The sequence below is a fragment of the Suricata suricatta genome, chromosome 8, assembly GCF_006229205.1.
Source record: "Suricata suricatta isolate VVHF042 chromosome 8, meerkat_22Aug2017_6uvM2_HiC, whole genome shotgun sequence".
NCBI classification, from domain to species: Eukaryota; Metazoa; Chordata; class Mammalia; order Carnivora; family Herpestidae; genus Suricata; species Suricata suricatta.
In genome coordinates this window covers 107,994,329-108,012,187 of record NC_043707.1, presented here as the reverse complement: position 1 = coordinate 108,012,187, position 17,859 = coordinate 107,994,329, and the positions used below count along the sequence as shown (strand labels likewise).

Here is a 17,859-nt window from a genome sequence, read left to right as displayed (position 1 = left end):
GGTTTGAATCCTGGCTCTAATTCAACTGGCTGTGTGATCTCAGGTGAGTCACTTAGCTGAGTCTTAGTTTCCTACTCTATAAAATGGGAATGATAATGCCTGCCTTCCATAAAACTGGTGTGAAAATTCTATTAGTTAATAAAAAGTACCCCCAAATAATGTGAATCCCTTGCTGACCCTTTGCAGAAACAAAAGCACCACACAGCACTCTCAGAAGTCCCCTGTGGAGGCTGCCCTGCCTCAGAGCCTTTGGTCCAAACCAAGGATGCAGACGGAGCCCACTGACAGCATGGACATCAGCAGTTCTATGTACATACAGTCCCTCTTCACCCACAACCTGCTCTACATCACTCTGTTCCCCAGGCTCCCAAGGCCGAAACCACCACCCCTGAAGGAAGTATCCGTCTCCTGACTAAGAGGTTGACAGCCCCTCCCGCCTCTTTCTGCCTAGAGCTCCACTGCCTCCATCCCTGAACCTACCCCTCCCTTAGTTGCCAGGGCCAACTGTATCTGTCCTGACGACTGTACCTGTGAGCTCTGTGGGGGCAGGGCGCCCTGTCATCTTCACCAATACACCTATCACAGTTCCTGACACATTAGCAGGTGCAAAGTAAACCTACACGGACACGGTCCTCTACCTCCATCCCTACGGCTACTGCTGGCTCTGAATTAACTATCACCTCCATGCATTTTACCGAGCCTTCTCCTGTGCGGTTTCTCCTCGCCAGTCCTCCCCGTACAAACTCTCAGACAGCTCTAAGTGAAACCCACCTCTGACCAGGTCACTCCTCTGCCAGGAGGCTCCCATGGCTCCTCCTCAAACAGCTCAGCCACAAACATCCATTCCAGTGGGCCTTCTCCGCTCCTATCACGCAGCCCCGGGGCATCTGCCTCACTCTCCAGTATACCTGCCCCTTGCTCTCTCAGGGCCACGACCACCCATACCTCATCAGGAGTCCATGCCTGGTAGGCCCAACAAACTCTCCCTGCCACGCATACCTTAGAAAGAGGCTCAGGAGGTCTCTCTAGGGCCTAGGGTCATTAGTGATTTGCACACAGACCCAATGCCCCGCTCCCACCCCGCAACACAGCATTTTGGGAGAGCCAAGCACATCCCAGAGATGACTAAGTTCTAGGATCTGAGGGACCCTTGCCCAGCATCACCAATGCCGCCCCCCCACCCATATGCATACCACTCCCCACTCCAGGCTGGCAGCTCCTCACGCAGTTAATTAGCACTATGTCACTGAGGACCAGCCTGAGTGGCCAGTGACAGGAGCTGACCCTTGACCCCAGGGCTGGGAAACAGTACACATCAAACTCTTACAGCGCGACCCTTTTAGCACGCACAGTAACTCGGGGCACCGCCAGCTGAAGCTCATTAAAGCTGTCTCTTTGGCGCGAGGGCCATTAACCTCGCTGCTCAAAACCAACGCCTCCCCTCCCCGCCTCTCCCAGCCCAATTAATGCCCTGCAGCCTCCCTCCCCTCCAAGCACCCTCACCCACACCTCGGAGCCAGCTAGGAGCTGGCAGGGCAGCCCTCTACATTCAAAGATACAAAGACCCAGTGTCAGGAACCCCCAGTGTCCTAGGGAGGCCGTGGTGTTGTCGGGGCCACAGAAGAGGGGGGCTCCTTGAATACCCACTGTGTGCCAGGCCACGCACTGCATAAGTCCTTTACACAAGCAGCTTTATTGAACCTCCCCAACAGCCCTGAGAGCACTGGCATTCTCTCTTGTCTAAGGTCACAGGGCTCTGGTTGGTAGAGCCAGGGCTTCCTTTGGCTCCATAGCCCTTAGTACATTGTGACTTATATCCTTGGACTGTCCCCTGTGGCCCACTCAGATGAAAAACTTCCTTCCCTGAAAAGGGGAGCAACATCTCAGGAGTCCTAACAGAGTGCAAAGAAGGAAGCTCTTCCTCTCACAAACACACCCTGGGACACCTCCCCAGAAGCAGGGCAGTCCCACTGGTCCCTCCTATCAGCCAGCTCCATTATATGCAGCCCCTCCCCGCCTGGGCCAGCACAAGTCTTCTCACTGATCCTCATTCCCTTGTTCCTCCCTTTCCCATCCAGCGATTCATCTACTCACCTGTTCATTCAGCCCCCGACCGCAAAGAGTTTACTAAGCATCTACTAAGAACTAGTTTGTGCAGCACACACTGCCTCATCAATTCTGAATAAGAGCTCTGAGAGTGCTGTTCTCTCACAAACCTCCTGTCTCCTTAAAACCTCATGAAAAGAGCCAACCCTTTAACCTGGCATTCAAGACCTGCTTCTCTCCCCATTTCTTTTCCAGCTGTTCCCTAACCCAAATGTCCCTCCTGCTCCAATCACAGGAAACTTCTTGTAGGTGTCTAACTTGTTTTCGACATGCCTTTGTATACACAGTTGCTCCTAAGTAGAAACCCTTTCCCCCGTTTTTCTACCTACAAAATTCCTATTCATCCTTCAAGGATCTCCTGACTCCAGTGTTTTCTTCTCTAGGAAGCTTCCTGCTGGCCTCCCAAGCATATCACCTTGCTAGGTTTGGGCTCTTCTCTAGGTTGATGGAATAGTTTCCATGGAAGGGAACACCAGTTGCTGTGGGGTATCCCCAATTTTCTAGGCCTGTTAACTGCTTCCTCTTTCCCCTGGGGCCCCATAAGAGCCTTGGGGTGTCCCAGCAAGAATGATAAGGGGCATCCCTGAAGTCAGTGAGATGTAAATGAAGAAGCAGACGTCACTTTGGCACCTGAAACAAGGGAATCCTCCCTTGGGGCAGCCTAGGTGTTCCTATGACAGTCATCAGTACCCTGGGCACCCATAATCTCGCTCTCCTCCTTGGATGTGACCTCCTCGAGGACAAGCACTTCCACTCAGCATGCCCAGCACCGACTAGGCACCAGTGATGTCCGTGGAAAGGATGACGGGCTATTCTGTAACAGGTGACTGGGTTCTTCTGGTGTATCTTGCCAGTCCCCTCCACCGCCATAGCTCCCCAAAGGTACATAGGTTATGATAATGTCATACCACCTCCCAGGAATACCCTGCGCTCCTCCCCACTTGGAACAAAGCCTATGCTTGTCAAGTACCCTGCCTGAAAGCATTTGCATGACGTGTGCTCACACACACAAAATCAGATACACGGAAATGGTGGATACGCACACAGGCTGATGGTTGCTTCCATATACAGACACATGCCCTCAGGACAGATGTACACAGATATATTGTTACACATACACACACACTACACCCATACTGATACATCAGAAGTTAGCAGAGCCTCCAATGCCTAGAAGCAGAGTGACTCTAGCTCCCTCGCAGGCAGGAATCCCTCTGAGGGTGCACACTTCCTGGTACCCCAAGTGGCCCCTCCCAACCCAGGAACCGTTCAATGGAGGCTGCTGCTCCTGCGGGGGAGTCAATACCCTGTGGACGGAGCCATCGGTCAGAAGGACCCCGACTAATTAAAAGCTGGTGAGGTTTAAATAATTCATCTCCTTAACTCCCATTGATCGTCCAGTTTAGTAGCCACAGACTTGAAACAATATTAAACAGCCTCCTCTAGCTCCATGGGGGCGGGTAAGCTGACATGTGCCCACCCCTCTGAGGACATCACCCACCAGAGATGCAGGAGGGCTCGGGGATATCTTGGCCTGAATCCAAGGCCACCTGTGACCCACCCAAAGACCAGACCCCAGTCTTCTCCTACAGTGTTTTGAGAGATCTTTTCCAATGGTCTGGTTCCACTCTCCCGTCACCCCACCTTCCTTCCCCTCTCCCCCCAGCTATGGAAAGCACCCAGTTAGAGCACGGAATGAGCCACAGAACCCCTCTGTGTGCCAGGGGACTGGGGCATGCGGGCAGGGGACTGACTGAGCTGCCAGGGGTATATGTGGAGGGACTGACCAATGCCGCTGTGGGGCCGGCCTATGTGTTGCAGGCTGAGGCCCTTGTTCATGTCTAGAAGTCCATTCTTGGGCCAGCAGCCCATGGCGAAGCTGTAAGCCTGGAAGACAGGAGGCAAGAATGGTTAACAGAGGCCCTGATCCCCAATACTTACCACCTCCACCCTCCAGCCAAACCTGCCCACTAAGGGCTTATTCTCACCATGTCACTTCATGAGAGTCCTGTCATGGAGGCCTCTTTCCTCCAGGACCCCCAAAAGAAAACCCCTTCCTCTTTCAGAGCTGCTTTTGTCCTAGGTATCTCTGCTTAAGAGACTCCCAACCTCCTGTGGGTTCCTCCTTGCTAGGCTCCTCTAGAGAGCTCCCATTTACTAAGACCCTCCTTGATGAGGACCATCCTATTACAGGGCATCCCCTTCCCCAGGCAGCCCTATTTGATTCTGCCTCTTCAGCCTACCCAGCACTCTGCTGGGCCCTCTGCACAGTATTGCTGGTCATAGAGCCTGGTGTCAGAGAGGACTTGGAGACCCACGTATCTAAACTTCACTCTACAGATAGGAAAACTGAAGTAAGAGGAGGCCAACCACCTGCCCATGGTCTAATTACTTTAGACTGAGAGGCAGGCTAGGCTATGGAAGGCTAGGTGCCATGTGTGGGCTCAACAGAAGAGGGGTTAAGGTCTCAAGCAGCTGTGAGGAGAACATATGAAGAGAGAGAGAGAGAGAGAGAGAGAGAGAGAGAGTGAGAGAGAGAGAGAGAGAGAGAGAGAGAGAGAGAGAGTGTGTGTGTGTGTGTGTGTGGTGTAGGGGGAACAGATCTCTGCTGAAGGTCAAGTGCTCACTTATGCATATTCAAAGCGGCCACCCATCGATCTGTACTTAATTGTTTTCCTGGGGTTGGGGAAGGAAGTGCTGGGGGCATCGATCTGCTCAGGCCCCTAGCACTTCATTGCCTCCCCTCCATCCCCTACTCTGCGCCACCTGGCTGCCACCAGCCTTCCCAGTGGGGGGCGGTACACGGTAGGATAGGGATGGCACTTTTTCTCACAGTCCCTTACAGGCACAAATGGCTCGATAACACAGATGAGGAAACTGAGGCCCAGAAAGAAGAGACTTACAAGGATTAGAATGCTATTAAGTGGCCCAGTGGGAATTTAATTCTTGCTCAGCCCAGCAAGGGGGCACCCAGTGGGAGCTGGGAGTCTCTGATGGGGAGCAAAGTCTTGTGCTTCTTTCTACCAGTGGGGCTGTGGAGCTGGTTGGCCCTTCAAACATTGCCCATCCCCTCACCTCTGAAGTCCCAGAACCTCAGGCTATCCTTCTCCCAGGGGCAGAAAGCACATGGGATGTGGTCATTGGGAATGTAGCTTGCGTGAGTTCCCAGAAGCTAGGTGGTGGGGCCACTGGTGGAATGGAACTAAGGTGACTGCAGCCATGGTCACACAGGCACTGAAGTATGCCTACCCATCCCTTGGCCCAGAGGTCTCTATCCTGTTATAGGTGCCCTCATGGTGAGGAGGGTACAACACTGGGTCAGGAGGCTGCACAGAGTCAGTGCTGCAGCCATGGAGCTGGGCAGAGGGCAGGTAGCCTTCCTTCCCAGCTGCACAAACCAAGCCTCGGCCCTGTGGGTGCTTCAACCTCAGCACCCTCCCAAAGCTATTTTCCTTGACCATGGAGGCACCAGCCACAACTCAACTTCCCAGTCAACCCTCCCATGTTTTCCCAGGCCACAGCTGAACCCACAAATGAGGGGCTGAGTATAAGGCTCAAGGACAGGGGAGAGAATGCTGGCCTGGAGCCAGGGCAGAGCTGGGGGGAACGCAGGCAGAAGCGAGGGAAAGCAGCCAGTGGGTGGTGCACAGCTGGAAGAGCTGCTGAGCGTGGTCAGGGCCATGGCTGGAGCGCAGTGGGCCAGAGAGCAGTGGCGGGCCGGCTTTCAAGTACTTTAAAATCACTTACAAAGGCCGGATTAAACGATCAGAAATTCCATTTAATAGGACAAATAAAGAAATAACAATCTACCCTATCAGCCTGGAGAAGGTGAGCTGGATGGGTTTTTTTTCCCCTCTAAAAAGGAAAAAGGGAAGGAAGGGGGAAAAAAGAAGGATAATGTGTGTTTACTCAAGCAAAGAAAAAAATATTTAAGTGATGTCGGGGAGAAGATTGCAGTAACTAGTGAAGAATAACATCGTCTACTTTGCTGTCAAATCACACCCGAATTTCAGTAATAGATTCTCGGCTGACACTCAATTCAATTCGAAGGTGATCCTGCTTTATCCCAGCCCATCAAATATTAAACACTTGCATTAGCAGGTGCTGCCGCTTCCCGGCTTAAAGCGGCGGGCGGGCGGCGGGCAGCGGGCTGCTGAGGCCCCTCTGCTCTGCTCACGGCTTGGGGACAGGGCAGCTCAACGTTATCTGCACGTCATCCGAGTCTTATCGCAGCTAAGCGGGAAGACCACTTCAGATAACATTAGACGCTTGCCCCGACGCGTCACCGTGATTAGATTATTATTATAATTATGACTCCCCAAGATCTTCCCTAGACTGGGACATGTGGAAGGGAGGCGGTGGGTGGCAGAGCCCAGGAGGGCCGGGCTGGGCTTGGCTGGACCAGGTCAAGCTGGAGCCCAGGCAGGAAAGCAGAGGCAGCAGGCAAGGCAGCGGCCCCAGTCCCGCCTGACGGATGCCTTTCAGGAAGGGCAGTCTAGCTTGTCAGAGCGAGGGCGAGATGAATTGGCGTCTCCAGCGTGGCCACGGGTGTCATGCGCACAGTTTCCTATTCCCAGATAAGGCATGATAACCAATTGCTGCCATGACATGGCCTCATCCAGCACTTCCTCAGGGGGGCACGGGCGGGGGGAAGGGGGCAGCACGTGCACATGGGTCTGCCAAGCTCCTAATAAGAGGGATTTAATTTTTACAAATGCTGCTTCCAGCGGGGCCTTCACATACCAGCCAAAGTCCAAAATGATATTAAAAATGGTTAATTAAAACTGCTCTCCTCAGCCTAGGCTCTCCCCCTGCTGCTCCGCTGAGAACCCTGGCATGTCTCCCCCAGGCACTGCCACATACCCCTGTGGAGCTGAACCTTCAGAAGTGACCACCAGCCTCAAGGAATCCCCACAGGCATAGCACCACAAGCTCCCTCCAGCTCCCTCATCTGAGGTACCCCTCAGCCACAGCCAACAGAGAGAGCGGCACCCGGAAAACACAGGGTCCTCCAGCAATCTGTGTTCCTACCAGCGTGTGGTCTGGATTCTCGCACCTGCTTGCTCTCTCTGTCTGTACGCACATACCCACCACCCCAGCACTCACTTCTTAAGTCCCTCTCCATCAGATACATACATAATCAAGTGTGCATACCCACACAGGCACCAGACTCCCCCTCAGGTTACTCGGCACCTCCTTCCACACCTGACTCCCTCCAGACATCTTCTGGGAGACTACATCCCTCTATGAATCTGAACAGAGCCTTCCCAGGAACCTAGCTTAGAACAAGGGGACATGGGCTGGCTGTGTCTCAGAGATTCTGGCTGAGAAGTCAAGGCTGGGACCTAGGGGAGGGAGAGGGACCTAGGAAGATCAGGGAGCCTGTCCCCTTTGGTTGCCCACAGGGACAATGGAGACAGCAGGCCTGTGTGGAGTTGGAGGCAGCAAGCAAAGCTTCCTGAACAGAGTGGTAGTAGAGGGCTGGGGGTGGGAGGTAGGTTTGACAACATTCCAGGCAGGAGACACAGCAAGGACAAAAGAGAATGGCAGGAGCAAGCTTGGTGAGAGCACAGGCAAGGGCTTGGGTGTGGCTGGGGCAGCCAACAAGGACAGAAAGAGCCATATCTTGAGGTGCTGTCTCCCAGCTCTGTGTCCCAATGGCAAGGCAACACTGGCATCAATCAAGGGGCCTAATTATCGTCCATCCCCTTTCTCCCACCTGCATTCTGTCCCCACTCCCTTCCTCCCTCCCTCTCTCCTGCCAGCCTGGAGGGTGTGGAGGTAAAGGACCCAGAAGCTTTCTGACCTTGCTGGGAGCAGAAAGCTGTTGCAAGAGCTCTCACCAACGGCCTATGCCCAAGCTCCTTTCCCACACTGGTTCCAAATTCTTGGGGTGCCACTTCTCCAGCTGCACCTGCCCAGCTGTGGCTTCCTGGCCAAAGAGTGGGGCAGGTGGAAGGATGACTGAGGAGCCAGTCTACCCAGGGCAGTTGGAGTTGGGGTGAAATATGTCAGGTCTACGAAACCACAGCACCGCAGCCCTGTGCCAGGCAGGCACGCACATTTCCCTTCCCCTGGGCTGCTGTAATTTCCATGCGCGGGGAAGCAGGTGCCGAGCTGCTCCCGGCTGGCTCTCCTCTCTCGCGGCTCTGTCTGCCTTGGCTGCTGCCCCATTAGCTTAGTGGCCAGCCATCTGCGACGGGCCTGCCGCGCAGCCCTGCTGTAGGCGCGGCGGGTGGCCCCCTGTGTAACAGGGAGCTTTGCCATTAGCGCCTTTAATATTCTGACACCTCAGCACAGCCTGCTATTACATGCAAACGCTGATCGCCCTGTGAAATTACATTGCTGGGCCCGCGAAATGGAATCGTGTATAATCAGCCTCCTCCATGCACTGTCAGTCCCATCACAAACACGGCGCCCGGTGGCTTACGGGGGCTTAGCAGCTGCGACAAGTGTATTGGGTTTAATAGATGAAGTAGCCCTCATCGGCAGCAGCATCAGATCCTTCAAAAAGGCAGGAAGAGGCATTGATGGCTGCTAGGGTGTCTCTGCCCACCCATTCACTACCTGCGAGGGCCCTAATAGTGGGGTGGCCACTGAGTGGGCAGGGTGGTGGTTGGTGTTAGAATCCAGCTCAGAGTGCAGGCAGAAGCACAGATGGCTCTGTAACTTCCAGAAAACCCAGAGCTTCCAAGCTAGAACCAGCACATCAGACCTATTCAGCTTCCCCATGAGGTGGGGGAGGAGCAGACCTTTAGCCAGACCTATAGGTGATGTGTCACCTGATGGACCTAAGCCTGATGGGCCATTTCCCAAGATGAAGAACCAAATCAAATCACCTGCCATTCCCACAAACATCCAGTGAATGAAGCTATAAAGGTGATACTCTGAAGGATGGGGGGAAAGCCTGACACATGTAACTACCTAATCCTTTATCTAATTGGCCAACACTTCTAGAGCTGGCGAACTAAGTAGTGAGGACACAGTGAACACGAGGATGGCAGATGCAGCAGCCCAGGCCTCAGAGGAAGGCAGTGTGGTCAGGCTCAGGAATCAGACACACACACAGTTCTGCCAGTTATTAGAACTATCACTCTGGAGAAGTTATCAAAGCTCTCTGAGCCTCAGTCTCCTATACTACAAAATGGGATGATAGTTCTTTCCCCAGGTATACCTGACATCACTCAGGAGCAACCACTCCCATTGTCACCTCCAGATGTTCTTGGTGCCATCACCCAAAATGCACATTGACTTTGAGGATGCTGCCCCCTCTTCTTCTCTGGGTTCAGCCTAGCACCAATTGTGGCAGACTGTATTTTCCAGTGATGGCTGCAACACTATCTCCCATCTCACATGTCTTTCTTACAATGTGACTTGGATATACCTCTTATCTAGAGAGGGAGTCCATGTCCCTCTCCTTGAAACAGAGTAGGCTTCTGTGACTATTCTAACAGAGTAACGCAGAAGTAATGCCACATGACTTCAAGGCTATTTCAGAGAAGCTGAGGCAGCTTCTTCCTCATTCACTGGAACACTTGCCCTGGAGCCCTGAGCTGCTCTGTACATAGTCAGACTGTTGTAAGACAGCCATCTTGCGAGGAAGCCCAAACTAGTTCATACAGAGACCACAGACGCCATGAGACTAGGCAAAGAGAGAGCCAGCCAGCCTGCCGCTATTCCAGTCACACCCTGTGCCAGCTCCAAGGACTAACTACAGATGAATGAGAGAAGCTGGGCCAGAAACTGAGCCCTTCCTGAATTCCTGACCCACGAACCCACAAGACAGAATAATATAGCTGCTGTTGTGTTAGTCACTAAATTTTGGGGTGATTAATTATGCAGTAATACTAACTAGAAAACTAACTAGATACTAACTAGTAATAACTAGAAAACCAATACCTACTCACTTCTGAATATGCTCTGCCAATACCTTCAACTTCTTGTTGAAAGAGACCACTCTTTCTCTGGGACTGCACTCCAGGTGGTCATCACTCTGGGTAACTTCAGTATGTACAGGATAGCCCACCCATGAACTTGCCTTTCAGTTTCTCAGCTTGCTGTGCTCTAATGACCTTCTCCTCTACCTATTTCAGCCATCTATCCCTATGACCACATCCGGGGCCTTGCTATCACCCAGAACAGTTCTTCAAATATCTTAAAAATGACACATTCCACTCTGACCCCAGCCTCCTATCCTTCAGCTTCCTACCTTCTACTCTTGCTCTTTTCCCAGCCTGCCCATCCCCTTCTGGCCTCAATCCTTTTTCTACCAGACCTGAGGCCCTGGGATCTATCACTTCAACCACCCATTCCCCAGGTCTTTAACTCCTTGTCCATTTACCCTATTACACCTTCCCTGAAAAAAACTCAACCATGACTCCATTCCTCCACACCTGTGCTTGAGGTAAGTGATGCTGGGAAGTCATTCTTATGCATAGAAAGTGGTCACTGTGGGCACAACCTGAGCAATTCTCAGTGATATGCAACAATCTTACTCTTCTCTTTCATAAAGCTAATAAAAGCTGTGGCATAGAGTTCTTTCAAGTACATGTCCCTCATCTACAAATGCATCTGTATCCTTCCCCACCTGCTTCTCCACCAATGTTGTTCTAAGAGAAGAGACACCTTGCTTCTTGTCTTAGGCCAATACTGTCTGTACCTGTGCTTTACGTCTCACCTTTCTCCTCTCTGCTTAGCTCTGCTCTATTGGAGATACCCTTTCTTCCTAAATTCTTAATCTCCCCACCCCTTCTCCTTTCTACTAGCATTCTAGCAAATGCTGGGCTCTCTATCAACTCCACACAGCTTCTTGTGTCCCAGGTTCCTCTTTGTAAAACGGGGGTAATAGTTCCTATTCCACATAGTTGATGTGAAGGTTAAATGAGTTTTGTGTAAAGTGTTTAAAACAATGCCTGGCTCTTTGAAAGTTATGTCAGTATTAGATGATTATTTTTAATAATAATCCACATCCACCATCCATTCACTCCACACCCCCATCAGTGACTGACTGTTTTCCTGTTAACAACCACCAAACTTCCCAGGGTTGTCTTCACTCGGCTCCACTTACCTCCCCCACCACTCCTTAGCCCCTGCAGTCTGTGGTTTCTGGCCTTACCGTGGCACTCTGCCCCTGTTAAAGTCTATGGTCCTCACCACGCCTCCCACACCTAGGGACAGTTTCAGGGCCTTGCTGTCTCCTCTTCTCAGTGGCCTGCTTCAGCTCTGAAGCCCTTCTCCTTCGGTTATGTTTGAGTTTTCTTATCTCTCTATCCTGCCATTTTCCTAACAATCTCCCCGTAATCTCCTGTGCACAGCCATCCTCTGCGTATGCTCAGGTGCTCTCGCTTCTCTTTTGGTCTCACTCAATCACTCTCCCTGGGTATCTTTTTCAACCTGTCTTCCACCTTTCCAGGTTCCAATCTGACACTCTGGCACGACTTGAGTATCAAACATATCTGCTCTATTGCCTACCTGACATTTCCACCTGGATTTCACTCAGGTACTTCATCTCAAACTTAAAAAACAAAACAAAATCAAAAAACCTGTTTCAACATCTCCGCTCCCAAGCGCTCCTTCTCTTGGGTTCCCAAACCCCAGTGAAAGCCATTACCATTTCCATGGTCTATCAGAAATGTTGGGTCAACTGTGCTTCCTTCTTCTTCCTTACTGCCCCCTGAGTCCTGGGATTGTTGTTTCATGCCTCCATGACTTGAGCAGTTCCTTCAGCCTGCTCAGAATGCCCTCTGCTTTCTCCCACTTTTTGTCCTAGTGAACACATACACTTCTTTCATCACTAACTCAAAGTACCTTCCTTTACCAAGTTTTCTCTGACTCATCCTTTCTTTAACCCCCCCCCCCGCCCCCATATTCTGAATAGCATCTGTAACACCAGATTTGTTAACATAACGGTTCCCATGATGCTCGGAGATTCTTAAGGGGAGGGGTTGTATCTGCTGATTCTCAAAATGGTCTCCATTGAGGGAAGGGAAAACCAGACATCTCTTTGGGTCTAATTTTGCCAAGCAGGAAAGCCTAGTTTTCAGAGTTTCTACTCCTGTTGACCCTATCTAGTCTCCTTCTAGAATCAAGGTTGTCTTCCCAGCAGACCAGCAATCACTCCCTGGCCCCCAACAGCCAACCTTAGAACCAGGGTCTCAGCTGCCTGTGTTAGGAGAGAATGGGAGATGGTTTCTGCCCTCCTTCTCTTTTTTTGAGCTCTTTGGCTTTATAGGTAGCTCCCACTCCATTTCTGTGGCCCAGTAGAGCTTGGCCAACACAAGTATAGCAGTAAAAGGATGGATACTCATATCAGGTGACAAAATCCATCCTCTCTATCCCCAGTGGGTAGTTCTGCATGTTCATTAGTGTTCTCTGGCTACAACATGCTTTAGGGACCACAGAGCTGCTGCCACCTCTCTGTCCACCAACAGAACTTGAGTGGGATAATTATGGTCTCTGTGTGCTTAGTCTTCCTGCTCACAGCTCGCAACAGGATGGCTGCCTCCAATGTGCTGGACCATCACCACAGCAAAGGCAGTGGCTGCACCACAGGTCCAGGGTCCACAGCATTTGGAGGACAGCTGCCAAGTTAGTTTGAACTCATGAGGGGGCCTGAGTCTACTCTCAGGTGGAGTAATCCAGAGCCCTTGCTTCATTGCTGAGTCATAGGGGACATGGGGACACCAAGGTTTCTGAGGCGAGAACCAGATAAGAGGAGCTCCTGAGACAGGCTGCCTGAGCCCCCACAGAAGAGGCGGCCTCTCTGGGGCTCCACGTGCAGTGTCAAGAGTTGAAGGCAGCAGGTCTCAGCCAGCTGCCCAGGGTGAGAGCTACCTTGTGAATTTTCTTTGTTTTCATTACAATTTCCTTTCCCATTGCTTCTTTTTAGCTAGCCCTTTCCTCCCCGGGGTGCTGGGGATTGAATGAAACACCACCCCCGGCTCCAATAAGTGTATTTCAATTACATCTGTCACTGCATAACGATATAATGATATATCATGTGATATTAAATCCATGGTAATCATATCAGGGATTTTTTTTAATCGTGCACTAATCGCATTATTACATCTCTATAATTAACAACAGGAGGTATGGAAATTCAGTTAAGGCAGAAGGCTCAATGTACTCCCCTCACCCCATCCCGCCCTAGCTTCCCCAGATTGGGGCCCAAACAGGAGTTGGGAACTGCAGGGCGCTAGCAGGATGGGCCAAAGCTCCAACTTCCCAGTGCTTCAGCCATGGCCAGAGCCTTCAGTATCCAGGACTGACAGAGACAGGCCAGACTGAGACCAGGGTACAGTCTTGTGGACGGTCAGGAAAGAGCCTGGGATAGAGACCACACAGAGAGGCCCAATGAGCAAAGGTCTGATGCCTTACCAACTGAGCTACCCAGGCACACCAGAGAGACCCAATGAAAAGGCTGCGCTGGGCCTGCCAGACCTCCTGTTATTATAGCACAAATCTTCTCCGTGGGGAGGGGTGTTACCTTTCCTTCAAACCAGCAAGGCTGGTGCTGCTCCTAGATCAGAATTCCTCCTGCTACTGCTACACATATTCCCTCTCTCTGACCTAGCCCTCTGTGGTGGCAGCTCTTAACATCACCAGGTCTAGTGGCTGTGATGTCTCTGCCGCTTGGTCCTAAAATCCCTGAGCTGAACAAACCCAATTCTTCCTGGGTCCATTCTTCCTCAGTTCTCTCTTTGAAGTCTGGTCCTTCATATTGCATGACAAGTGGGTTTTTGATAACCACTGGAGTTGCCTCCCTTTCCCCCTAAATGGTCCAAGTTGTTATGTCCTCCCACCCAGACCTATATGGAGATGGGAGGGGCCTGGAACTGTAGCCTGAACTATGTCAGATGACCCTGTCTCTCCCACCCCCCTTCCTGATACTGAGCTGTTAGGGTTAATCCCCTCAGGGGTGTCAGAACCAGTCTGCAAAGCAGAATTCTGTGTTTCAAGTCCAAAGCTTTGAACTTGGCATGTAACTAGTCCTCAGTGAGGGGCAGGCATTTTGCTAAGTTTGACTCTCAGAAGTTGGACAGGCCTGAAGATAAAAGAGAAAAATCATGTCCTTTTTCCTAATAAAAAGGAGACACTAATAGCAGTCAGCACTTAAGCAAAGCACTTTAAGTTTCTAAAGTGCTTTCCAAATTAAAATATAATCCTTTATTGAACATGTGACACCACCACCACCAACCCCACACACACGGAAGCATGTGCCTGCTTGCACACAGCACATACACCTTCACTTTCTTTCTCCCTGGGAAAAATATAACAGGTGTTCAAAACCTTCACCCCAGACCTCCCTCCATCTTCATTGGCATGCTCATATAACACACACTTACTGAGCAACGACCATGTGCCAAGCTCTGTGCTAAGTACTAGAGACACACAAATCAAGTAGACTAGCCCACTGCCTTCAAGGAGCTTCCAAGTTAGAAGTAGAAACACATAAACTCACATGCAGTGGGGGACTGAGATCCTGTAAGAAGAGCCCTGAGGCAGAAACCTTAACCAGGCCTGGAGGGAAATCACCAAGAAGACCAATGTGGACTTCAGTAGGATATCCAAGGGGGGGGGGGGGCTGAGGAAGGTGGACACGTGTGCCAGGAGCCCAGTTCAGAGGTCTCAGCTGAGACAAGAAAGTCCTAAGAATGTGTATGGGTGGCACATGAAACTCTGCATAGGTAAGATCACCCAGGAAGGGAATAAAAAAGTCTTCAGGGTCAGAAGAGGCCCTTCTCTTTTCTGATGTTTGGAAGGAAAAGAGAAAAGCCAAGAGATAGAAGGCTGCAACACTAGAATCTCCAGAACCAAGGCCCAAAGAACCTCCTCACTGGGCACACCCACCACCCTGGAACCCGTACCGCCCTTGTCACTGCCACCTTTACTCCACCTAGATGTGGTACGATGGAAGAGTAGGCTTTGCAATCACGCTGACTCATGACAAACATATACTGACAGCCCATTATATGCCAAGCCATATGCACACCTAGCAATACAGACACAGCACTGTCCTCAGAGAGCTTCACAGTCTATTGGAGAAAGCGGATATTAAATGAACAGCAACATAAATAATCACTAAGTTATACCTACAGTAAGGGCTCAAAGAAGAAAGGCAGGCTGTTAGGAAAGGATAGGAGAGAGGAACCGGACCTAGGTGGGGAATGCTTCCCTGAGGAAAGCAGAAACTCATGGGCTAAGATGAGGAGGGGCGTGGGGTGAAGGGAGTGATGCATGCTAAGGCCTTTAGGCAAACTGTAACAGCACGTGGAAGGAATCAAACCAAGGCTGGTATCCCCAGAGCACAGGAGGCAAATATGAGATGGCTATTTAGGAAGGCATGAGATAGCAGACCATGTAGGGCCTCAGAGAACATAGAAAAGGGTTTCGTATTGTTTCCTAAGGTAATGGAAAGTCATGCAAAGGGTCCACCACTGTCATGCAATGTGAACTTAGGGGGCTGTACCAAAGTCACCTTTGCACACCTACCCCTCCCAATTCCTAAGGGTAGTCAGGGCTGGGGAATTCTACTAGAGGAACAACACCATTTTCTTCTGGAAGGAGAGACAGAAACTGCATAAGCAGTTGAACTCATTCATTCATTCATTCATTCATTGAAGACTCACACATTTGCTGAAGGCCTGCCAGACCTGGCAACTCAACTGAATCACATATAGACCTGCCCTCAAGAACTCACAGCCCTTCGCAGGGAAATGAATACAGATGCTAGGAAGTGCCCAGTCACTGTGACAAAGCGATCAGTGAGAACTGTAGTAGCATTACGAAGGACGAAAGTGCTCAGGCCCAGAGGCATCTGGGGCCCAGGACAGGTGTGCTGCCTCCCAGTCCTCTCCTCACCGCTCAAGCAGCAATTGGCTGGCTGGGACAAGCACTCCAACACAGACCGCGGATTGGGCTGGGGTAGGGTGTGAGGAGGACTCTGCACCAAGGCTACTGGAAAGGGCTGGAGACCAAGCAGCAGTGAACTTGGGCCAGGATCTCCTGATTGTAAAGCTGAAGGTTGGAAGATGTGACCAAAGCTACAGAAGGCAGAAGAGGGAAAGGCTCATTGTATCATCCCAGGATGATGGAAGGGGCACGTTTAGAATGACCAACAGGACTTAAATAGGAAATCATTTCAGGAAATGGCAAATCTAGTCCCCAGTCCTGCTTTCTCTTTGGAAAGTGAAGGGCTTAATTACTTCTTAGGTCTCTTCCTGATCTGAGGTGAACCTCTCCCACGAGAAACAGTCTGGCTTATTTCTGATCCCATACCTTTGCTAGTGCTATTTCACCTATCCTTCCTTCACGCTCTCCAAACTCTACTTGTCTGCCAGGATACCACTTTCAGGAAGCCTTTCCTGATTTCTCTTCCTCCCTCCCCTATGTCCAACCCAGACCTCCAGGGTTCGTACTATGGTTCTCCCTATAGCACTTTGCTTAATTACATATTACATAGGGGCTGGTTGTCTTACTTGATTGGTCTGGGAACTGTCTTATCTCGCACTGATCCCTGACACCCATTTCAGGGGCAGGAGGGGAGCTCCACTCTCTCTGGCCCTAGACGCAGGCAGAAGTCTGGGTCCCCACTCCCTCTGCCCACAGTCCTTTGAGAACTCGACAGGGCTCTACTTGAAAAGGGTGCTAAAAGCAATGATGTCTCCAAGTGCGATGGGAGATATTTGTGTCTGCTTTACCCTTGGCTTTTTGCTCCGGTTCAGGTAGGAGCGGGGTGGGCCGGCTGGCAGATCTGAGAGCGCGGCACGCCCCAGCGGGCAGGGCGCACAGCGCGGGGAAGGCGCGAGTCAGTCTGGAGTGCTCCCCATTTATCAAGCTCACGCAGGCCGCCAGCCGAGCGAGTCTTTCTATCATTACACCTCTCAAAATCCGATTCATACCACTAATCCTGCCTTCATTCTCCCAGATTAATAACATCTCTTTCAACCTTCACAGTGTGATAAATAGACAAAGAGAGAACAAAAGGAGAGACAGAAGAGAGAGAAAGAGCTGGAGCAAGTCCCCATAATAGAGAGAGCCGAGAAAGAGGAGAGGGAAAAAAGGAGAGAGAGCGAGAGCAGGCAGCGGCCGGAGACTACAGCTACCTCAGAGAGCCGCCGAGGAGAGCGGGCCGCTGCGCCCCGCTATGCGCTCCGCTCTGTCCCTGAAGAGAAAGAAAGGCTCGTTAACAGCTCCTTCCTGCCTGCACTTTTGTTCAGATTCTTTTCTTCCCTTCCAATCCTGCTTTAGGTCAAATTCCAGTGAAAATGAGTTCCCGGTTTCACGGGCTCCTCCCAGCCTCCCTACCAGGCTCAGGGAACCAATTGGGCCCCTGGCAGCAGGGCTGGATCTAGGCCCAGGCAGTGTTGGGAGTGGGTTTACCAAGGGTGGGGCAAGCTGGCCTAAAGCTTCCCCAGAGCTGTTTCCTTCGCCTGGTCCTCTGCCTTGCTCTTTAGGCTGAACAGGAGAGAAAACAGCAGAGGGAGGGCTTGGGGTCCAGTTCCTAAGGCTCTGTGCTGTACATCTTTCTGACTTAAAGCCCTGGCTGGTCCAATCCACAGCCCTTAACCCCCAGCAGCTCAGCTAGCTGGTGAAAGTAGGCACCCCCCAGACTTGCTAAAACTGAGGTGTGGCCCATACCATCAAATTATGATAGAGAAGTGTGCCCAGGAAAATAAGTCCCACTGGGTCCCAGCCCCAGCCTTAACACAACCGACCTATGGGGGATTCTCCTTGTTCTCTCTGCCCAGAGAC

General features: G+C 51.3%; 1 protein-coding gene across 7 annotated transcripts in view; it reads right to left on the bottom strand.

Annotated features, from left to right (window-relative positions):
- ERI3 (ERI1 exoribonuclease family member 3) overlaps positions 1 to 17,859 on the bottom strand; it is a 127,127-nt gene that overhangs the window by 22,263 nt on the left and 87,005 nt on the right. For 6 of the 7 annotated variants that reach the window (XM_029946178.1, XM_029946173.1, XM_029946174.1 and 3 more), the window contains one exon: positions 3,894 to 3,993. The exons of the other annotated variant lie outside the window; for it this stretch is intronic. In XM_029946178.1, coding sequence (XP_029802038.1) covers positions 3,894 to 3,993 — 100 coding nt within the window. The remainder of the gene's footprint in view (positions 1 to 3,893; positions 3,994 to 17,859) is intronic. 7 annotated transcript variants of the gene reach the window in all.